Genomic DNA, 24,631 nt, shown 5'->3' on the forward strand with positions numbered 1-24,631 from the left:
TTTAGTACTGTGGCAATAATTTTCTGGGTAGAAATATCATGGGTTTTTCCCCACTAAAAGTAAGCTGAGTAAGTTTCATTCCTGAAACCTTCCAGTAGCTGTTAAGACAACAGTAAGAACAAGGCAAAGAAGTATTAGTAGTTAACTACTACTAAGCAAACAACCCTGCCACCTCAAGATAACTGATAAAACCACTGTGTATCCCAGTAGCTGCATTTTAACACTGTGCAAAACATTCCAAATTCAGTCTTGGGGTAAAGATTGGTTCAGAAGACTGTCAATTACTGAGATATGTGCTATTACAGAATTGAAACAGGAGAATATTTTCCATTATAAATTAGTCAGAAAAGAGAAGCAGCATGGTATTAGAAGTCTGGAAGAATCAGATGTGAAATTTTACAACAGCTCCAGGGCAGGGTTGACCCCTGGAGTAGAAGATTCCATTTAAACATAAAGGAAGTAGGAGATCATGGTAAATGTAAATAAACCTTCGGGAAAACCAGTCAATAAAATCACAGCAGTATTTCTCCAAAACTGGGATGCAATGTCCACGAAAAGGCTCTTCCTTTTTTCCTATCTGATGGATAATGACACAAGTAGTCTTAACTTTGGATTTAGGATGCTTTGATGCATTCCTGAAAAACTTCAATCCCAATTCACCTCAGTTAGACACATGCACCACCTAACAGGATTCCTGCTTTGCCATCACGCAAGGGACTGTCTAAGCTGATGCACACCAAAACTCAATTTACATCTTTGTTTTTCAACCACAGCTGGTTTGAAGAACTTACTTGAAACTGCAGCCATTAGAAGTATCTGACATACCCACAACATCTAATACTCTGTACAGAGCACATACCCGGCTCCAGGAACAAATAAAATAAAACAGTGCATTCTTATAAGGCTTTGAAAATACTCCTTTTTAAATCAGGATAACTGGCATCATTCTTCTCTTTGGATTAATTAAAGCTATCAGGACGCAGGTTAGCATCACACCCAGGAAAAAAAAAACCTGCTCTCCTTAAGGTACTGGACATAAAGGAGTGTCTTTTCCTTTGATGTTATTAATTATTTACCCTAACATTGCCACCAGCATCTGCTTGGGGACCTGCTTGCTTCCCCCAAACAGCAGCCCACCGTTCCTGGTCTAGCCATAGCATTATGTTTGTGGCAAACATCTGACAAACAGGAGGGGCAGGTTGGTTAAAAGACACTGAGAACAACTATGAGGGATCATTCAGTTAGGAGGTGTGCCAAGCTTGCTTTGGAGATGCTACCCAGCTCCAAGGTTAATTATCCCTTCCAGGAACACATCACAAAACAGCACAGAAATGGTTTTCTAAACTTCTGTTGATGCCTTTGGGCAATGACAATGTGCTCTGCAACCCTTGTGTGGGAAATGTCACTTCTTAAATTCCTTGTCAAAACACATAAAGGACAATGAACAAACAACGACACTAAACCAGAGGGGGAAAAGCTGCCCCATAGTAATTGTGGCTCAAATCCAGTCAGACAGGGGATGAGACCTTTGGGATGAGCAGCACATGGCCACTGCCCCTGCACAGAGCAGCTAGCTGATCACTGCCATGGAAAAGCTTTTCAGACAGCTAACTTGTCTTTCAACCACAGCATTCACAAGTTTTTTGTATCTCCTTCAGCGACACCAGTTCATGTTCAGCTGGTGGGATCAGGCCTCCCCGGTGACCTAGTCAGTCCCCAGTACACTGAGACACAGTTTCCAAGCAAATGCCAGCAGCTGCAGCCTAAGAGCCACAAGCAGGGCATTAGGGAATTCTGCCTTTAAATTAGTAATCGTCAGGCCCCAGCCTGCCTGCCTGAGTAGAGAAGACATGGGGAGGCTGATTAAGCACCCTTATGCTGGCACTGGAGAGGTGGCATTGTGGGGTTTCACATTTATTCTCTTCCAATGATTCCAAGTCATAACTGGTCAGCTCACAGGTCAGGCGCTGTTTCTGTAACTGCTGTCATGGCAGGCACTGCTTGCAATCCAAAATTCAAGCTGTGCCTTTCCAATCATGCTTTATCTCTATAATCCAGACTCCACACTGCTGTGTGTTACCGCACCAACTGAGACATAATTGAGATGCGCCACCTAAAGCATTTTCCTTATTAAAAAAAAACCAAAAAACAAAACACAACAACCCCTCTGCCCCAATTTCTGTTTAGGCATAAGGATGTCACCATTACTGTTTGGTTTGCACTGCATGTTCTTAGAATAGATCAGATCCAATCTACCTCTCAACTGCTTATTAGCAATTTCTTAACTGTGAGACTCTTTGTGTCTCCTTTTGTGCCTTCCAATACAGTTTGAAAAATGCTTTTTAGGGAGATTTTTTAGAACAATATGTTAATTAAAACAAAGGCTGTGACTCCCTCTTTCTTTTTAAACAACTCTCTCTCAATCCCAGCTCTTCCGAGAGATATAAGAAATGCAAGCAAAATGCCATCTGTTGGCAATGAAGTGGGACTAAGCTTTTAACATTGAAATATTCATTTTAGAAAAGCCAAGCCAAAATATTTAATTGACTGGCAAGACTGAGTTCTCTAAATCACTGTAGATTCCAGATCCAGTCCTGCACTTCCTTTCACAGCAGACATATTTCTATTTGATCTGCCATTAACTTATTACCATTACTCCTTTTCTAAGAAAGCAATGAGGTGCCCTTGGGCTTTCCTCCTACCAAACCTGCTGCCCTTTTGGCTTACAAATTGTAACATGGGTCTTTGCTCTCCTTTCTAAAGAGATATGAAGGGGAAGGCAGAGAAAATAAACTCAAGGTAGATCTTGAGGACTTTTTTAGGTCTCAGTCTAGTAAGCTTTCTTTGCACGTATCATATAATTTGTCCCTGCTGCACATACCTGCCTGCAGGACAGTGCTGTTCAGAGGCAGGAGACAACCACTCCACAGCCCTGCTGAAAGAGATGCTCTACAGACCGTGATAATGTCAGTCTGGGGGTGACAGGACAGAAATCACTTCCTATCTACTCCAGCCTGCACCTGCTACCCAACAGAACTGCTGTGCATCTGCTGAGAGTGGCTGCTGCCTTCACACAGCAAAAAGTAAGAGAAAAAAAAAAGGAAGTTGATGGTATTTTTCTCAAGTCTCACTTTCAAGAAGATAAATTAAGTATCATTAAATATCCTAGTAGATAATCTGATGCCAGATAAACGCAGAGGGCCAGGACACTACCATTTGCTTTTTGCTGTAGGTTATCTTACACCAGTTAATCCACCTATGTCAGGGTTTTTATTTTTCACTCTAAGAAATCCAGTTCTATTCAAGACTTACTACCATTATCTAAAAAGGCTACATACTTGGAGCAAAATTGCATAAAATATAAAACCCAGCAACTTTTGTACTCCTCTTGGATCCTCCAGCCTTGCTCCTGTGAGAAGTGATTCCAGGCAGCGCAGGTGCATCCATCGGCACAGCAGGCAGACAAAGGCAGATGGCCAAATGCCAGCAGGGCTGCCTTCTGCAAATTACCAAACAAATTCAATACCAACTTGCACAGTAGCATTTTCACAAATATGCAGTCTCCATGCAAGATGCAATCCTTTCCACTCAAATCCCTCTCACTTTTAAATACAGTAATTTAGATGGGTGAAAAAACCCCCCAGATTTATTGTAAAAATCAGATCACACCACCAAGCTTCAGGCACCCTATCATTCTAAGATTTGTCCTCTGCAGACACCACTCTGCCAGTTCATTTTCTCTTTTCCATAACTAAGTAGCCTTCACTCTACTCCACTGTCTCCCATATGGTTAACATGAATGGGGCAATTAATATGCAATTAATAAAATGGTGTGATCAACTGCTTTTGTTCACAGCAGCAGCTGGCCTGCATGTTAGAGCGTAATTAGACAAATTAAGACGTACCGTTTTTGTTTGCGGATGGACTGACAGCATCACTCATGCTTAAATGTCACTAAGCCTATTGGCTTTTGGGATTATTTTAAACATGTCTTTTTTTATTAACACTACAAGGTATGAATACACCAGATTTATATGTTATCAGCTCCAATGCCAGCAAAGTGCAAGTTTGCTTTACCTCCGAGATGTCTGCACAAGCAACTGAGTGGAGAAGTGATGTATTTCAGAGAATGAGCACCTTTTAAGTACCACAGCCCATAGAAAGGAGCATGTGGCTCTGGATGGGTGAAAAAAGCAGAGCTGACTTACAACTGTGTCCAAGCAGAGGTTTGAAAATCCTGAAAATCAAGCAACACAGGCATTTGACAATGAGGGTTCACTGGACTAGGGCAGGGAAACAACAGAGGGCTAAAAGTCTGTTGCAATCTATTAGACTTCTAAAAACGATTTCCTTTAAAGGGCGCCCTTTCTGTGGAATTTCCCATTCTCCTTACCATGTTTCCTCTATAATCTGATCTGATTTTCTGACAGCACTCAAAACCACTTCTTGACCTCACAAGCAACTTGCAGTAAGACCTGCAAACATACTGTACCCAGCATCCACAAACCCCGAAAGCTTTCATCAAATTAAGCACTGAAGAACCTACTCAGTGTACCATTAACCACTATCTTCAGGCATAGGGTTTCCAATCATACTTGTTTCACACGTGGATTTGCACTTACACTGCTCTACCTCCTTAACTACAACAAATGTTCCTTGCCCCAATCGCAAAAAACACTACACAAAAGATGTCGCTGAACTCTCAATTTTTTCACAGTCCTCCAGATGCACTTGAGTGGTGTTAATGAGCTCTATACCAAAACCTCACCACCTCTTCCTTGTGCTCCTGAGTACCACACGTGGCTTCTTGTCTGCTCACAGGCAGAGAGGAATAAAATATCCACCACCGGCACCTCCTTCCAACAGCAAGCTCAGGTTCACACCTAACAGTGAGCAGTCAGACTAGCCAAGTGTTTTCTTACACCACGGAAACTCAGGAAGACCTTAATATTCATGTTAGTGATTCACTTAAGTGTTTTACAACAACCCAACATTAACATTTTTTGACCCATCATATTCCAAGTTCTTCTTTATCCCTTCCTTCATCCACATCAATCTAGCATTTAATGCACAAAAAGGCAAGCGCTGGACCTCCATGTCCCATCCAGAAAAGGACAGGCAGGGAGGCTTGTTTCCTACGGAACATGAAGAGAATGTGCAGCAAAGAGAGTAGAAAGAAAGCACACGTAGAAACACACACCAGAAGAGCTGTTATTTATGCCAGGACCTGAAGTAATTTTGTCCAAATGTAGAAGTTCCCCTGCTTTGCAACATTACCATGGCTTGTTTTAGCCAAATTAACTCAGCCAAAAGACAAGACATTAAAAACACATAGAGTAAAAGGGGGGGGGGGGGGAGAGTGGAATTCCCCCATTTTTTAGATATGCAATAAAAATGATGTCCAATTTACTTTTCCTTTTCAAAACAAAGCAGTTCCTGGCTTTATCTGGTGCAATCTGATACGTCAGCTGTTATGGTATGAGCTGGATGCAGCAGATAAAACTGGGAAAGAGGGTGGCCAGTCACTTGCATGAGGCTCTGCAAGTAGCTGTCCCAGCCATTCACTACATAGACTGAGTCCTTGTGTCACTTAGGGCATGAAAGGCCACAAAGGCTTGCTCAGTGCCCCACACAGCCCAGAACTGGCAGAGACGGAAAGCAATTCAGCTTTTGTTTCACTGCTAAATGAGAAAGCAAAGAATGAATCCTCCCAGTTTGCAAGGATTCTGTCATCTTTACTTTTTAGTAGAACATCCTTATATTGGGAAATTTAAATCTCACAGCTATTGGAAAAGAAACCTGGAAAAAAGCCATAGCAAACAGTGGATAATAAAATACCCAACTTGGTTCACAATATCCTATTAATTTATAAATAGATTTAGTTATTATTTCAAATTTTATGTTCTTCACAAAACACAAATCACACAGACAGGTCTCAGCTTTACAGGTATGAATAAAAAAGAAAGCATTCTTTCCTGAGCTAGCAGGCAACAAAACACTGAGGAAAAAATTCCAATAACTGAAGATACCATTCAACAAACATTAACAGTAATCTGATATTGCCACTGGGTTGCTCCTGCATCTGTAAAAGAAAGAAAAAACTCCCCAAATCCTTATCAAAATTTTATTATCACAAAAAGCTGGCACAAGCATACCACACGTTTAAACTTCGCAAATTTGATAAAATATCAAGTGGCAATGGGAACTACAAGAGGCAGGTGATGCTCTAACCAGGAGGAGGTGACAGCCACCCCCAGCAGCAGTCACTGCCAGCAGTGTCTCACTGCCTCATGTTTCAATCCAGCAGGCATTTAAACCAAAGTAAACCAAGCCCCTGACATTTCTGCCAAACCTGGTCAGTGGAGTATCTCAGTTTAACTCTGCTGCAGGAAAATGAGTTACCAAACACTCAGCTCCACTGGAATTTGTCTGTAATTGTGAATGAACATGTGATGGTGATAGCCCTGACACCACTGTAATACTGTTTTTCTGGCAGGCAGACAAGCTGTTAAAGGATGTACTGCTGCACTCCGGCTGATTTTAATCCCACGTTGTGTATTTGCACTCAACCTGGCAGCAAAGAACAGCAGAAGAACAGCATCACAGATGCTGGAACAAGGCTGAGCTGCTAATGCAGAACTTTCACTTCACAGTATAACTAATTTAACAGTTTTAGCAGAATAATTGCTACAGCTTAAAAAACACCTCAAACCCTAAAACAGTAACCTGATTTTTATGGCTGCTACAACATACCACAAGTATTTTGATTATTGATTATTTGGTAGCAGGAGTGCAAGGACTACTGCTGCCAGCTACTGAGATCCCCTCAATGAGGAAGCCCCCCCGCCCCAGCCCATGAGGAAGTTCAAATAATTTGACTGTATAATGTTTTCAAACAACCCTAACACTATTGGGAGCATTTTCTGTGGAGTGTATCAGCACTGTGAAACCTCTCCGAGAGCAGTTCTCATGATGCTGGATAAGGACCCCAAAGGGAGACCTTTATCAACAGAGATAAAGCCCAGCCAATAATCCCCTGCTGTGCTCTGCAGTTATCACTTGACCTGGTCCCAGAAAGCACTTCCACTCTTAAACACTTTTGTTCCTTAAAATAAACATTAACAGAGTTTAAAGTGACAGAGTCTCCCTATGTCAAAGAGAAATAGTACCTGTTCCACCCATAAGACTTTTAACTGATGGCTTAATTACTCTGCTATTCTTTTGTTTCTGTGGACCGGGAAGGAGTGAGAAAGGAGCCAGCGAGGCAGGGCTGGTGTCCCACATGTACACACTTGTACTGGGGTGACACACCCCCAATGAAGCACTAGAGTTTCTCCTTGGAAAAGTCAGGCCAGAAAGCAGGGTGACTGATTTTTGTCATTCACTGTTTCAATGAAAAAAAATCATTGGAACTCCAATGATTTGGAATTCAGAAAGAACAAATTCAATGTATGGGGTCATACCAGATATTAGCAAAACTCAACACAAGGAATACAGCAATAAACTTGGTCTGCAACATGTGAAAGTTCTTTGCTAAGGACCAAAAATTGCATTAAATAGCTTTGTTAGATCACAAGTCAAAGAATTCAATTGCTTATATAAGCGTTGCACTATAAATCAATGAAATTACACACATGTACACAATTCTCAATCAGCTTCTGAAGTTTTATAATTTCAATTCAGGTGCATTTTAGAGAGAAGGGAATGCTTTCCCTGTGGACAGCACAAAGGGAAAAAGAAGGCAGGCTGCAGTGAGGGAACAGGGATTTCTGAGTACCTTACCCATGCACCTCAGTCCCATTTCCATAGTCAGGAGAAGCAGATTCAAACAGAGCGAATGCTCACAATGCTCTGAGCAGCACCTCCCAGGGCACTACGAGAACCAGCTCTGAAAGGCAGCGTCACAACCTCGTAGGAATGAAGTAACCTGTCATTCAGCAGGAGAGACAAATCCCAAAATACATATACACACCCCCAAGGCTGTGTGGAACAAGAAGGGCCATATACTCCTCTCTAAGAGCATCCCTGGAAGATGCTTCCTAGTTCCTAACCTCTTCAGGGCTTTCCTAGGTCTGACAGTGACTATACAGTTTTACATAAAGGAAGAATTTTCATTTCTCTCTGAAAGAACCAGAATTGACCCTGTGCTCAAAAATACAGAAAATCAGCAGAAGACGTGGATTTTTCTTTCCATGCAGTTTAAAAAATTACTTCCTCTTGAAAAAGGCCTGAAACAATCATGTAGTAAATCAGACTCCTTCTACAGAAGGGGATATCAAATGAAGCTTGCTTAGTAATGAATGGAGAATATGGTAATTCAGAAAACAAAATACAGGTGGTTCTGCTAATCAGTGTTAGCATCATGTGGCAAGATGGGGATTTTTCAATTCCTGGTAATAACACGCCATTGTCAGCTAGTCAGTGTGAGACTAATGAGGAAAAGAAAAATCAATACAGTTGTAAATATACTCATGTACTTTTTTTTTTTTTTTTTTTTTTTTTTTTTTTTTTTTTTTTTTTTTTCCCCAAAAGACCTGGCACAAGATAGCCAGCCAGCTGGCTTTTGCAGGAAAAGCTTTCTTTGTCTTGTGAAATTTCTCCCCCGCCACCCTTAAATAGACTTTTCTGAGCAGCCATTCCACAAACAGCTGGGTGCCTTTGCTTAGGTGGCCAGAAAAGAAGGGAAGGCAAGCATTAAGGCTAAAAACAAAACAGCTGAACATTACCATTGTCTGTCCTCTTCTCTCCTTATTTCCCATCTGTATTTGCTAGTGAAACTTGAAACTATTCAGATTAAAAAAGGAGAGTCATCACAATTCAGGAATTCTTTCTTCTCACGTTCAGAGGGAAAATAACCTTAGATCAAAGGTTATTCAAAAGCAGACTATTTTTTTTAAGTAAGTACTCATCAACTGCATTAAGCACCTTTTGAGTCTGTTAGACCTTTTTCTTATTTTTCCTGGCCTTTTCATACAGCGATTGTTCCTATGGCTTTCAATTAGAGTGCTACGTCAACAGCTCCACTCATCTAAAACAATCATTTTGCTGAAAAGGAGCATTATTGAACTGAAAGCGAGCGCTCAAGACCTCTCCAACACAGACATATCACATGCACCAAACAGTACCATCCTGTATCAACTTAGCAGCCACATCAGATACAACATTTACATACACTGTCCTGAAGGGGAAATGCATCATTTTTGTAAGAAAATTTTTCCCAATGCCTTCCTCCTCTAAAAGAGAAATAAGAGTATTTCCTTGTTTATGTTTATTTATTTCCTCAATAATGACAACGCGATACTAAATGACCAAAACAGCTAAGGAACAGGAATTGATCTTACTTGGCCAAAAGGAGTTGTCGTCTTTGCTCAGAAACTTTTTCTTGAGGCGCCCAGGCAGCTTGGTGTGAGCGTTGCCCATTCTGCCGGAATACAGCGGGATGAGTTCCTCCTCCTCCTCATCGCTGCAGCTGGGCTGCCACTTGCTCCTGCCGAGGCACCCGACCATCGGGTCGGCGGGCAGGCAGTGCACATAGGCGATCATTGTGAGATGCTGCTCTCAAGGATGTCCCTGCTGTCCCCAATGGCCAGTTCCCAGCAGAAGGGAGTGGCCTGCTTATAACCCTTGAGCGGACGCATTCAAAAGGCTGTGGAGGAAAAGATTGTCTCCTCCTTCGCACTTAGGCAAGCGAAGCTATTTGGACAGCCCCAGAACTGTTTGGAATAGGATACTCTAAGTCCTTGAAAAAGAAGGAAAACAAAAACAACAACAAAAAAATCAAGCACCTGGTTAAGCAGCCCACTGTCTCTACTGGGTGCTGCCCTCCTCCTGCCCTCCTGCCCACAGCTCACAGCCACAAGCAGGAAAACAGAGGCTGCAGAGAGCTGGGAAACCCAGTCACCTGCCACAGACCTCGGCCCACTCCCTTTCTGCTTCCTCTCCTGTCTGCGGCTTCTCCTAAGCCTTATCCCCGATTACTCACCACTCTCTGAACAACAGGTACTACAGCCACACACAGATGGCCATTTCCAAGAAGCTTATTTAAGGCTAAGTTACTATAATTGCCACTGTGACACTGGCAGCTACAGAACCGTAACTGGGCGAGAACCTGCCAAGAACAAGAACATATTCCTTCTTCTGGAATGCAAAAGCAGGATGGACTAAAGAAAAAAGAGCAAAGTGCCATGATTTCAATATCCGGGTTTTATTAAAGATGCTCCCTTTCAAAGTTATAAGCATAATGATTGATACCAAAAGAAGATGGTATCTCCCAGGTTAGACTACAACTGGATTGATGCAGAACACAAAGCATAAGCAGTTATCGGCTTGCCTGCAGTATTGCATAAATACATACGTCCTCACAATGCCTCTAGAGGGTAGCTATTATTCCTATTAAAGATGAAGACGTAGTATCAAAGGGATTTAGTAACCTGCCCACACAGTGGAAAAGCTAGGATTAAAGTCAAGGTATTCTCAGTTCTTTAGCCTCATCCACAAGTCACTAGTCCATGGCACGTCTCCCAAACACTGCACTACTAAGCAAGTTTCCACACTGCTAACAGTGTCAACCCTAATCTCCCAGACTGTTCTTCTCTGGGTCTCAGGAAGAGTGCTCTTTCTAGGCTTTTGAATTGGCTGTAACAGCACAGTCAGACTGGGACACCAAGGAAAATATCACATGAAGAGAGCACTCCCCATGAACTGCTATATTCAGCAATTTTTAAAGTTTTACGTTGTTTGAAAGATTACATAGGAGAATATTTGTTTTTTAAAAGGGGAAGATATCAAAACCCTGAGTAAAGTACAACAAAGAACAATTCTCAGTCTGCTTTCTTAACTGCTCTTTATAAATGCTGTGGTTGCAGCACATACCATTCATGGAAGTGGGTGCCCTATATATAAGAACACAACAGTGAAACGTAAGTATTTACACATATTAAAATAGGCTTTGTGTGCTGCCTGGTTGAGAGCTACAATAAACTTTTAGTCAGGAATAAAACACAAACCAAGCCCACTGTTTAACAACAACAACACAGATGCACATCTCCTCTTTCCCCCGACACACACACACGCATCTCCTGCTGCCTCGGCGCTGCTGCCGCCGGCGCTGGCAGCCGCAGCCTGGGAGCTGGGCGTACACACCAGCTGCCCACAGGCACTGCAGCAGCGTGGCATCAGCCTGCAGACACACAAAACAGAGCACCATCCAGCATAAACTGTCTGCAACGCTGACTCAACAGTGCTGGCAAAGCGTGGAAAGTTTACGAAAAACTGGCTAGTTTGGTGGGAGGAGGTTGTTTGTTTGGGCTTTTTCGTTTAACAGCCTGTTACTTCGCACAGCAGTCTGAGCAAATAATTTTCATTATAAAGCCTTTCATACACATCTCTCATGACTGAATCTCAGCACACTTGCAAATAGATGAAAACAGGTCTTATAATGAAGTGTGCCAGATACTTTTAATAAATAGGGATGAAACAAGCTCTGCCTGCAATTTTACATTTTTCGACAATTTCAAGTATCTGCAAAAATACGGATGGAAAGGGGAAAATGTGCCAATAGCAAGGGCAAGAGTTGTTGGTACCACTGGCTTGCCTGTACTGATAGCAGAAACTCACCGGCAAACACTGAACACTGGTAAACAGGCCTTTGAGGCAAATAAAAATTTACAAAGCCAAGCACATTTACCCATCAGTCTATGAGAAAGACAAACTGTGATTAACATTAGCAGAGCTCAATTCACTCATCAACCACACTGATACTCTTGTGTCTGCCAGAATAAATGAATGTCTAGACAGTGCTCCTGGGTGGAATGAAACCCCAAGAGTGCTGTCAGTGAATCAGTTCATAAGGAGGCTGTGTTACCACCTCCCTAATGGGACAGTGCCCCTGCAACCATCTTGTCTAGCCACCATGCCTGCTGTCTCACCCCTTCAATTCCCTGCGACTATCAGGGTCCTGGGAAGAGTCACTGCCACAGATGTGATGCACAAAACTTCAGAGCATCACCAGGCTATTGACAAAAGCGTATACTGGAATTTGCGTTTATTTTTCCTGTAGACAGGAAAAGTGTCTTTTATTAAATAAGAATACAGGTGGATTTCAGGTGTGGGTGGTGGTTTTTTTTTTTTTGTTTTTGTTATTGTTTTTGGTTTTTATTTTAACAACTCAAAATCAAACTATCAAATTACATTTTCTAAAGGATACTGGCTGGTGTTTGTATGCAGTTTTTCTATCTCTACACAATCATGTTATCTGACATAAAAAGTTCACTGTTGATCTACACACCAAGCCAGTATTATTAGGTAACATCCAGTACAAACACAGGAGCAAGACAGGGGACACCAACAATTCAACATTCAGCAGACTCCCATGCTCCCAAACACTTACCAAGATGACACAGGATAATGTATTGCCCTGGAGTACCCATGACATTTACCATGCACTTCTCTAGGGTACAGACATACTCAATTATCCATGTTTCCAATGCATGCTCACGGAGTAAGGCTGATGCACAATAATGGGATCATGGCTGAAATCCAGTTTAACAAGTATATTTACCATATGGAAGGCATTAATGTCCCCACAAGTTTCTTACTTGAAGAATAAATCTGTTCTTCCCTGAAGCCTGGAAGGCCTTGGTAACATAAATGATAAATGATTTGGTGATGGTTATGGTCTCAGCTATTAGCAAATGTAAAACCATAACGAGCTGCCAAGATGTACCATTATCATGTGAGAAAGACACTGTGTACATTGCCGCTTCATCTCCCTCCAAAAATCCTACAAAACCCCCAATTTCTTTATGCTATATCTATATGGAGCAAGGATCTAAGTTTGAAAAAGTCGAAATTTTATCACAAAACTTTTGATTAATCTTCACTTATTCTACTGCAGCTGTAGCACAGCTTTATTTTTTCAAATACACAAAAGTGAGTCTGTTCGTTTTTCTCAGCCTTGAGCCGTCATTTATATAAAGATTTCCCAAAAGTAACATTTTATTTCCTTATTACTCTTTTTCATGCCTTTTAAAAACTGAACTATTAGTAAGGCTAGTATGAATGCTCTGAGCAGGCTGTAACGTGTGCATATCAATCTTTATCAGCGTATTTCATTTTTGCTAAACCAACTCCTCACATTCGGGCTGTATTAGAGAGAACTTGAATAATTAGGAATAATTACAGAAAATCCAATCAATATTGCATTATACTGGAAATGTTTGGTTAAACAAAAAAGATCATTAAGAGTTTGACACTAACTCAGGGATTACGAGAAACAAAATTAAAAAGAAAAAAACAGCCAAAGTAAACATTATCCCTTTTTTTAGACAAGCATATATGGCCCTGGGTCCTGAGAACAGCAATGATACTGATGAGTATAACACCTAGGAGTTTTAAAAATATATAGGATACATCTATTGGGAACTCAGGAGATATGGAATCACAAAGGATTATCATGCCAGCCCTGCTCTGGCATTAAGATAATCTTCGTAAATATGCTACGTAAGGAATTATATCATCAGTCTTTATGTACAATTCGTAGATCCTCTGGATAGAAGGTAATACGCACCGTATTGTGAAGTAACAGCACTTTTATGGACACCTTGCACAACAAAACCATCAAATGAATTAATTCCCAGCAGCCAAACTGGAAATTAAAGACAGCTCATTGAAAACCACGGGGATAAACTTTGCCCTAATTCGACATGGATTCTATTTTTAGCAGTGATGAATTGATGTGTTCTAGGCTTTTTGGATGAGAAGCTGTACTTAGATAGTAATTTTTAAAATAAACAGGGAAAAATATATTAAACATATTTCATTGGACCATATAGTATTAACTAAGCCTTAAAATAACACCCTCAAAGAGAAGTACCCTCCTTTTACAGATGGACAGCTCAAGACACAGCAAGAATCAGGACGTGCCTGTCATGGTGGAGCACCCCAGCATCCCTTCAAACTGGAAATGGCCAGATTGGACACGGAATGTCCTGCTCTCCCGGCCTGTTGCATGTGCTTTCCTCTTTCCTTACACATAGTATGTATGCAGTCTTAACACATGTTCCTTAAACACAAAAACAGCAGACAAAAACTAAAGAATTTCAAAACAGAGGGAAAAAAACCCACCTTGAGGTATTGTAAATCTGCTTTTTAACTAAGTATGAATGTCTCAAACAGGAAGCAAGCAGGAGGTATCAGCTTTACAGTGTTTAAAGCAAGCCCAGCATTTGAGTAGCTTGTACAATACTGACAGACATCAGGGAGATGAAAGGGACACAGGGTGGCAGAGATGCACACAAAGCTTTGTGATGTTCCAAAAAGCTCTCTCCATTTGGCCATTCACATTCTCCAGCATTAGCTCTGTCCCCTACTACTTTCATGGATGTATTTTTATCATGTTTGTGATCATGCAGTGCCTATGAGCTTTCAGCTTTTTTTTAAAAGGATATAAGTAATAAGTCATGTCCACCTTAAAGAGCTTGACTGACATGGCAGCTCAAAGCAGCCCTAATAAGCAAATATGCTTTGTAAAAAGCTACAGCAAGTGTCACTGGCAACGGTGTACCCAACAAACTGGAGGCAAATACCTGAATTATGGGGCATTTGGCTAGCTTAATTCCTGGTACCCACATAACCAGACTCAAGGTGTCATCCCTCTGCAAGGACACAAACCCCCTCCAAACCATTGTAAAGCAGGTACCCGTAAAACAAAACAAAAACCAACAACAATAAAACCAAACATAATGTACAAGGATCATTAGGAATCTGTGTGCCTGTATTTCCTCTGCTCCATCAACTCTGAACATACCCATTACCCTCTCCTTCATATCTTAATTTAATTTTTCCTTTACTGTTATATAATAGCCCATTGCAATTATTTTTAATTCAATCAATATTTTGATATACAGCACATAAGACACTAGACAAGAAAAATATACTTTGTATTGCATTACTGGCAGTCCTAAAATATTTGAAAATACATTTCTGTGTTCTAATGATTCATCTCTACTTTCAATTAGAAAGCCTTCTTAAGAGCAACAAGCAACACTGTATGTTTGATATAAGCTCTGGATCACTGCTTTGCAATATTTAAATGAGAAAGCAATTAAATCCAGCCGTATAAGCAGCAGGTAACTCAGAAAACCCTTCCTGTGCCTTTCTGATTTAGTTCTGCTGCCATTTAAAAAGAAAGATAAAGTATTTTGGTCGGTGCATTCTGTGAACTGGACCACCTTTGGGAAGGGGGTGACACATGTTTGGGGCAGAAGATAGGGATCAGAAACAGATGCCATTGGATACTACTATTGATAGTTGAAACAAGCTATGCTTGCTGCCTTGCTCTAGCAGTTGAGTCCCACACAACTCTGATCCTTCTGAAAACACAGAACAAAAGATGATGCTGCCAGAAGCTGGGGGAGAAGGCAGTTTCCATTCTGGGGTCACAATGGATGGCAGTGTCAGCAAGGCTGGTACATCCACACACTCCATGAGCAAAGGAGTCACATTCTACTAGCTTCTTTTACAGTTCGTATTAAACGGCAATGCAGACAGGGCTGGGTAGGCTCACCCGGTTCAGGTCTGCTCATTAAACTTATTGCCATGGTAACAGGAAGAGAAAGAAGTCATCTCCCCCCTCCTATTATCTCGCACAATTCTCTTTAATGGATTTAAAAGCCCAAAGAGGGAAGCACCTTCCTGATGCAGTGCGCTAGCGTCCTCTCTGCCGCCCACACAGCTCACTGGAAGAGTTTACATGCAGTGGGGTTTTCAAATCAAAAACCAAAGTAACCTACACTACTTGATAAAAGCCACTGTTAAAAAGCAGCCTTCAGTCAGAAGGCTGCAGTCTCCTTGCCCTCCTCCTTCAGGAGGAAAGAGTCTGATGAGCTGCCTTCTGTTCATGTACACCATCATTGCTGTCAAAAACGCAGTGCCACCTCCTGGACAAGCATGTTCCCAGGAAGGTCTGCTTTGGCCAGGGGCACCATGGAGTCAGGAAGGCTTTCAAGAATAAAACAACAAAAATGGTAAAACGAATGCAAATCTGTATTGAGATAATTCATTACTTTTAGTGGGTACTTCTAAAACACTTTGGTTTTACGTGGTCAGTGTTTCAGGAAGTACCCCATGAAGAACTGCTTTTAAGCTCTGTGTAAGATGAGAGAAAGGCTGTGGATGCTGGACTTTAGTAAAGCCTTTGAGAATTTCCTACAGCATTCTCCTGGAGAAATGGGGAGCCCATAATTTGGCTGGGTGGAGTTGGCTGGGTAGAAACCTGGGTGGATGGCTGGGCCCAGAGAGTGTTGGTGAATGGAGTTACGTCCAACTGGCAGCTGGTTGCTAGTGGTGTTTCCCAGGGATCGGTCTTGGGGCCAGTCCTGTTTAATATCTTTATCAATGATCCAGGGGATCAAGAGCACCCTCAGTCAGTTTGCAGAGACCAAGCTGGGCGAGACTGTTGATCTGCCGGAGGGCAGGAAGGCTCCTGCAGAGGGATCCGGACAGGCTGGATCAGTGCTACAAGGACAACTACGAGGTTCAACAATGCCAGGTGCCAGGTCATGTCATGGGGTCACAAGAACTCCAGGCAGCAAAGACCAGCTGGAAAGCCACCCAGCAAAGAAGGACCTGAAAGTGCTAGTCAGCCGTGTCTGAGAATGATCCAGTGTGTGCCCGGGTGGCCAAGGCAGCCAGTGGCATCCTGGCCTGCATCAGGAATAGCATGGCCAGCAGGACCAGAGCAGTCCCCCTGTACTCAGCACTGATGAGGTCACACCTCAAATCCTCACTACAGTAAAGTCATTGAGGCAGTGGAGCATATCGAGAGGACAAAAAAGCTGGTGAACAGTCTGGAGCACAAGTCATGAGGAGCAGCTGAGGGAGCTGGGGGTGTTTAGCCTGGAGAAGAGGAGGCACAGAGGAGATCTTACTGGTCTCCAGAGCTCCCTGAAAGCACGGTATAGCCAGGTCGGGCTCTTCTCCCAGGCAACAAGTGACAGGACAAGAGGAAATGCCCTCAGGTTGCACCAGGGGATGTTTAGATGGGGTATCAGGAAAAATTTCTTCACTGAAAGGGTTGTGAAACATTGGAACGTGCTGTCCAGGGAAGTGGTTGAGTTCTTATCACTGAAAGCATTTAAAAGACCTGTGGCATTTGGGGACACAGTTCAGTGACGGATCTTGGCACTTGGAATTGCTGGGTTAACACTGGTCTGAATTATTTTAGTGGTCCTTCCCAACCTAAATGATTCTATGAATCTAGGAAAGGAAAAAAGCAAAACTCATTTTTATTAACAGAGTGGTGCTTCAATATAGAGTTAAAATAGTAATAATAATAATAATAATAATAATAAAAATAAATAAAAATCACAGTATGTCAAAAGATGAGCTGATCTTTTGCTCATCCATGTTTAATAGAAACTGGCAGGTACTACTCAGCCCCACAAGAACAGGATTTTCCATTCTGAAGGGCACAAAATTCAACACTGAAGAGCATCATTCAACTCTGCAGGGCAGAGCTTTCATTCACTTTTTCAGACAACAGTGCAGCAGCTACTACATTAGGCACACTACAGTAGAATCCAAAAACATTAAAACATCAATGAAGGAGCAAGACTGGCAAACCCAATTGTCTAAAAGTTAGAAATAGTCATGTTTTTCAATTTTCAGCCTGAAGAGGTTTTCCTGCCTTTCGTGCACATTTCAGCCACATGTTGGTTCCACCCAGAGATGCTCTTCCACATCACATGCCACTGGTTTGCACTGCAGGCACAAGGATGTCACACCTACTCCACACTACAGATCTCTCTCCTGTCATGGTAACTTGCCAATGTAGACACAGCTTCTCATAATCATTACCTATGCTCAAGATAAAATAGTTCTGTATTTTAGAACAGCACAATCAACAAAAAAAAAATATAACCTTTTCACACACTCCTGTCAGCAGCCTAAGGAATAGTCATAACTCAGCAAAGATAATTATTACATTAAAAGAATGAAAACAAAATTTTGTACCAAATATAATCCCATTACCTTGGAATGGTTCAGTAGTAAATTTTTAATCTGAAGTGTCACATTTACTTGAAAATAATAACTATGCAAGATAAGCCAGTTAGCACTAGCTTCTAATAAACTATGACTAAATATAGTCCACCTACTTTCCAACAGGTCACGTAAGTCTTTCTAAAAAGAGTAAGTTAACTCTTGGGTTTACAGATCAGGCTAGAGGAATGCATCAAATTCCATTACAAAGAATAATTACAAAAATATGTACCCCTTGCCAAAGAAAAGATTAAGCTAATGAAGAGCAGTACAAATTAGCAGTATTTCAATCTAAAACCAAGTCGAACCCTAGGGAGAGCATTCTTGTCAAGTCCCAGTCAATAATATATCTGTATGATGTGTGAACTTTCTACTATCAATTACACAGCCTTGATGTTTTTTACAGAAAATTCATATTGACTTGTCATTTTTGTGTTTTTAACAACAACCTTGCTGGACTGCTTTTTCATGCGGAATATGAAGTTGCCAAGCCAACAGTCAACAGTTCCTTAAAACAACTGATTTTCCAATGAAATTATTGAATCCAGATGCTACTGCAACATAGCCCACCAGGCCATTCTTTCCTGTATCTGGAGTTGCTGCTCCGTTTAAAAAAAAGTTAAATAGTTGAGCTTTCACAAAATGAACTGGAAAGAGCAGCCATCTGTATTCAAGTCCAGAAATTAATAGACCCACTTGTCTATAGGTTTCATTTTCAATCTGTTTAACGGCAAAAAAAAAAAAAAAAAAAAAAAAAAAAACATGAATTTCCAAAGAATATTCTTGAAAATAAGTCTCCTTTCTGATTATCCTCCCTATATGCCAACTTCCTGTTAGAGAAGGATCTTCTCTGCAACGACTCTGACTGAGCAATGCAATATGCCTTGGTTATGACAAGACCCATATCAAAGCCACAAACCAAGAAAAAAATTACATAATTCTTCAAGCCTGTGCTTCAGTTAATTTCAGAATTATGTATTCTGAAAATTCCATATTTTGACAGACCACTGAATCAAGATAAATTTGAACAGATTATAAACTTTTTGTTCTTAAAAAGAGTCACTCAGCCTTTGTATGTATTATGCATTAGACTTTTTTAAAAAATGAGAGTAAAGTCACACAACTTAGCATGGTAACAAAAACCTGACAAACAAAACCTGAATGACTGAAGAAGCATCTACTTGTGCATTCAAACTGTGGAAAGATTTTCTCCTATTTCAACACAAGCTTTCCTGCAAATTGAGCCTTCAGGCAAGAGCTGGCAACCTGTTGGCCTTAATAACGAAGGGAGGAAAAAGCTGAGTTTTCCTCATTACTTAAGCATCATGCTTCTTTATCCCACATAAGCACGTTAAATTGCATGCAGCAATTCTCTTAAGGCTAAAAGTCATACAAAATAATCCAAGACTTCATGGATGAGATGCAGAGATGCAGACAGAAAGCACATTACTGTCCTGAAAAGCAGGATCTGCCGATGCTGGAGATGCCTCTGCTTGAGCACCACAGGTATTACTCCTTAACTATGGGATGTGGCTAAAATTCCTGGCTTTTATTTCTGTTTCAGCACTATTTACGGATTTCAATTGAAGCAGAGATGGATTAAAAGTCAGAAAGAGAAAGGAGCCAGGATGCAATGCTGCCAAGAGCAGATTTTCAACACATCTCTGGATTTAAAGGTTACACAGGCCAGGAAAGACCTTGTAACAAGCAGCCTGAAGTGAGACACAGCAGTATCTCAGTATGTACGTAAAAACAGTGTGTCACGGGAAAAGAGCAAGAGAAAACTGAAAGGTGTCAGCAAGGTAAGTAAGAGATCTGTAAGATAAAACTTCTAAGGAGTGCAGCACACCTGGCACTAGAAAAGGAAGAGAAAACGTCCACCAATCCCGACCAGGATGAGCTCTGGGGGAAATTTCTGCCTCAGCAGTACCTGTTGCTGAGTCTAAAGGAAAGAATAGGGTGAGCAGGGCACATCTGTGAGATGGTTTGATGCCATGAGAACCTGCAGCATACCCTGCTCCTCATCCAGTCTTTTCCTGTAGCCAGTCTCCAGTGAAGCAGAACAAAGAGAAACTTTAGAAGATGCAATTACATATTTAAAGGAATAATTCTTCCTGGTCTTCACAGGAGGACCAACAGAAGCACTTCAACACAGGACAACTACAACACACAAAGCGCAAATGCAATCCTGTCCCCAGGTTTCCATGTAGCCCTCTGTCACAAACTTCCCTTACCAGCTCCAGAAACTCTTGACTTAAAACTCTCCACAACATTATCAAGAACAATCTTAAAAACATTCTTTGTCCACATTATCCTGTTTAGATGTCTGTTTCACAACTTCCCTCCTCAGATGGTTTGGAACCTTTTAATGTCTGACTTCAATTAATTCAGAACACAGTCATAACCATTTATCTCGTGCCAATACTCTCCTTGGACTTCAACAGGTTTCCTCCCTCCTTGTGGTATTTACCTCCCAAGCTACCAGCTAGACTAAATAAGCTATGCTTTTAAATCCCTCTGCATATGACCAGCAATTAAGTTTAAAATATATTGAAGTTTAAAAGTCCAAATAAGTTATACAAGAACTTCAAATGCCAAAAACACTTTCTGATTTTTTTTTTTAAGTATAGCTAGAAAAAAGTGGGATGCTCTGGATGACCGGGATAGTATTGGAAAGAGTTGCCTGAGTTAACTATAGACTGTTTTGCAAGCCATTAACCACAGGCAAGATCACAGCTGCGACAGGACTCTGAATAGAAGAATTAACAAAATTTCCATTTCTTAATACCAGGCAAAGTGCTTTCACAGGGAACAGGTCCCCCGTTTGACAAAGGTTTATGGCATTTCCCTGGAAGTAACAGCAGCCTTCTGCAAAAATGCTGTTGGGGGGGGAGGAGCTAGGGGAGAAAGCCAATGTAGAAGAATGACTAGCATAGAGAATACAAATCTGGTAACACATTACTTAGACTACGTGCAATCATTACTATGCTTAAAGCACAGAAAAATTCAGGAAGATATTAAAAGATTTCAAGTATGCGTATGCTGTCTCAAAGACCACTTCACCAGGGAATTCTTTCGGTGCTTAGGAATCTAACCAGCTGTGCATGCTACTTTTACATCTAGTTTAATGTTCTCTAGCCTGCATGTGTTTTATTGCTTAATTTTGAGTGCTAGCTTTTTGGTGCAATTTGACAGAAATTCACTGCCCTCTACTATTGCTTTGCACTGCGATGGCCAACTTCATTGTACTGCAGCTCTCCAGACAATGGAGGGGCTTAACAGATATTGCTTAAAAGCAGGTCAAGGAAAGCAGCTGATAATCTTTCTGCTTATGATTCAATTACCAACAGGCCCTCCTCAGGACTACAGTGCTGTGTGAACTGTGCAAATGGCTCCTGTCACAGCCTGCAATAAAGACGCAGATGTGGAGCAGAAAGGCAGAATGTGCATTAAATGCACACGTGAAGGAAAAAGCTGTGTCTTAATTATACAGTTGTGACAGTAGAGGAGTCACTTTTCATAGTCTTAAAGAATACCACCTGAGTCAACAAATGGACTACAAACATCAAGTATTTTTGTCTGTGTGTTTATACTGTGCACTGTTTGAAAAGCTCAAGCTGAATTCAAGTACTGAGGGCTAGGCACATATAGCAATCTGCCCTGACCTCCACATTTCCAATCATCACCTAAAGACTTACTGATGGAGAGCTTTAATACTAACTGATTTCACAGCTGAAATCTATCTGGCTTCTGTTGTCACCATACCACTTCAGGGTGAGAGCCCTGGGAAAGACTGATGTACCTGCCGGAAGAGATTTTTATGCAATGCCTGAATACGTTCGCCCTGCTTCACCCACTACCACTGACCTTCTTAAAAATTTAACGGAAAAAATAGGCACCCACACCCTGTTCTATGACCAAAAAAAGCACAGCAACACCACAGCAAACAATAGGCATTCATTCCACAGGTTCTGTACCCATGCCATTTGGTGGTCTCTCAGAGACAGCCAAATGAAATGGCTCCAAGGAGTAGAACAAGTTTCCACAATGTGGTGATTAAATGTATTTACAAGCAACCTCTGAATTGTAAAAGCAAGATTTGGGCTACTCCAGTACTCTCCCGCAGTGGGTCAGCATGGCAGTAACACTCCCTGGGGTTTCCATCTCTGCTACAAACAGAGCCAAGAAACAAGCAGGGTAGGCACCACAAGGCACAGCTACAGCTCTACCACCCAGGAATCCCACTACCTCTGAAAATTCACTCTGTTTTTATATACACTGCCCTCTTCCAATGCATTTAGACTGTAAATGAATCTAGGGTTTTGGTGGTGTTGAACTACATCAGACAATAGGACTGTACCCTTGGTGAAGGATTTGAATGATACTTAAAAGCAGAAGTATATATTCAGTATTTCTGAGCATGGACTAACTTCAGCAAGAATGTTATTATACAGACCTATAATCTTCCTTTTGTTATGTTCAATTTCATTGCATACTTCCAGGCAGTAAGAAGCCATTCCCGTTCACTGTCACCTGACAGAAAAAGGCTAGTCTTATACCAGATGCTGTTATCCACACTCAGCCATGGACATATCCTTCCCCATCTCCATTCCTCTCCTTCCTTCAGTGAGAATTAATAAAGCTGGCATTTAATGAATAAAACCTTCAAACTTTATGCAGTTTTAAACATTAAAATCTTGCTAGCAGTTAAGTAGAAACTGATCCTCCCCCCCCCAAGAACGTATCTGGCAGAGCTCTCAGTGGTGGGGCTGACAGAGCCAACCTGGCACGTCCAAGGTTCACACAGGTGTAACTAAAAATTGAGGAGTAGGGGTTTTTTTAACTTATAGTCATTTGCTTGATACTTAAATGTCAGTCTATACTTACTCTGTGTCCAAACTGCTTTTATTCCTCGAAGAACTGCAGATAGTAAGTGTCCTCAAAGTTACTCACCCTAACAAAATAATGTATATTATATAAAAAACAACTACAAAAAGAATGGATCCCATTGTGATTATGCATAACTGAAACAGAAATAAAAAACCCCTGAAATAAAAACAGAGGAAGAAATGCCACTAGATCAATCTAGGCTTAAAATAACTCATTTAATTCTGTCAGGAATCTTCACTTTGATAGATTCCTTCATTCAGACATTTAGATTATTTTAAGTCTCCTTCCTCATTTTGTCATGGTGTTATACAGACAAAAAAAGTAAAACTTTAAACAGAAAGAAAAAAGAAAACAACTAGTACAAATTTTTGTCTTGTCTAGGTCAACTTAGAAAACACATTTATTTAAAGACAGAGAAAATCTGTTTCTGATTTCAAACATTGGCTATTTCACGAGAAAATTGCCAAGAAAGGAATCCAAGGAATGTCCTTACATACACACAACACATGAGACAACTGGTGAGCAGCCCTGTGATCTTTTACAAAAAAAAAAAAAAAGAAAAGAAATCTGCATTTCTAGTATGGAACTCTTCTCTACAGAACAAGCGGCACATGCCTGAGATTCTTCATGGATAGCTTCTATCGTAACTTCTTGCTATTATTAGTATAAAAGACTTCCCTCTCAAACGTGCAGCTGTAAGACAAGCAAGGATGGAAAATACTGCCCAAGTGCAGGCAAAGCAGAAAGCAAACTTGCCTACTTTACAGCATTTCTTGGCACTTTTTCTCTCCCTTTACAAAAGCTATGAAGGAAAGAGGAAGTCCAGGCAAGTATCACAGAAACGTGAGCTCATTTTTCACCACCTGCCAATAAACAGCTCATGACATTTCAAGGAATTAATTCTTTACCGGGGAAATTTATTTAAATATTCCATCTGTACTCCTTCAGTCCCAAAGGTCAATACCTAGCACCCAGACTGCCTCTGCTGCAGGTGCCCAGCTCAGGCCAAACTCCAATGTACGTATCAGGAGATGGGGGCACCTGAAGGCTGTGCTGAAGAGCTGAGAGCTGCCCACAGACCGGCGCCGTGTGCGAGCCGCCCTGCGAGCAGGAGACACCGGGTCACCTGCCACGCGCGGGCAGAGACAGAGCACCTATCCTCCGCTGCAAAAAGGAAAGAAATAGAGGCAGCAGACCGCTAGAGCTCGTGGTGGTTTAGAGTGGGGGGATTTCATCACCCATGCTCACAGACTACACTGACTCAGACCTGGGATTTATTGATCAGACTGAGCGTGCTTGACAAAGCAGACTGAGAGAACATTGGGAGCTGGCAGCCAGGGCAGTGCCTGAACAACCACATTGCATCTCCCTGAGCCCCCAGAGCCCAAACAAGCCAGCAGCACCTGAAAGGCATGCTGTTTAAGTGACCTCCCTACGCAGGCTACCATCGAGCCGGTAAAAAGGATGGGTCTGCCACAACATTTCTCCTTTGCATGTTGAGGCTATCGGTAGTAACATTCCAGCCGATTATTTAAGGATCACAATTTTCAGTGCTTAATAATGCAATACACAGTAGCTCCTGCTCTGGAAGGTTAAGGAGGAGTCTACTCCAAGCTATGAAAACAGAGTAAAGCACAGTGACAGAGCGCATGCAAAGAGGCAAGAATCAACACACACCAAGACAGACTGCTCTGCAGCACAA

General features: G+C 41.5%; 1 protein-coding gene across 9 annotated transcripts in view; it reads right to left on the reverse strand.

The window, feature by feature from the left end:
- Positions 1–24,631, reverse strand: part of NHSL1 (NHS like 1) — a 179,712-nt gene that overhangs the window by 64,881 nt on the left and 90,200 nt on the right. The window contains exon 1 of one of the 9 annotated variants that reach the window (XM_040058451.1): positions 9,342–9,486. The exons of the other annotated variants lie outside the window; for them this stretch is intronic. Within the exon in view, the coding sequence (XP_039914385.1) occupies positions 9,342–9,420 (79 nt within the window). The 5' untranslated portion in view covers positions 9,421–9,486. Of the gene's footprint in view, positions 1–9,341; positions 9,487–24,631 lie in introns of those variants that run through there. 9 annotated transcript variants of the gene reach the window in all.

Source organism: Hirundo rustica, chromosome 3, assembly GCF_015227805.2.
Source record: "Hirundo rustica isolate bHirRus1 chromosome 3, bHirRus1.pri.v3, whole genome shotgun sequence".
NCBI classification, from domain to species: Eukaryota; Metazoa; Chordata; class Aves; order Passeriformes; family Hirundinidae; genus Hirundo; species Hirundo rustica.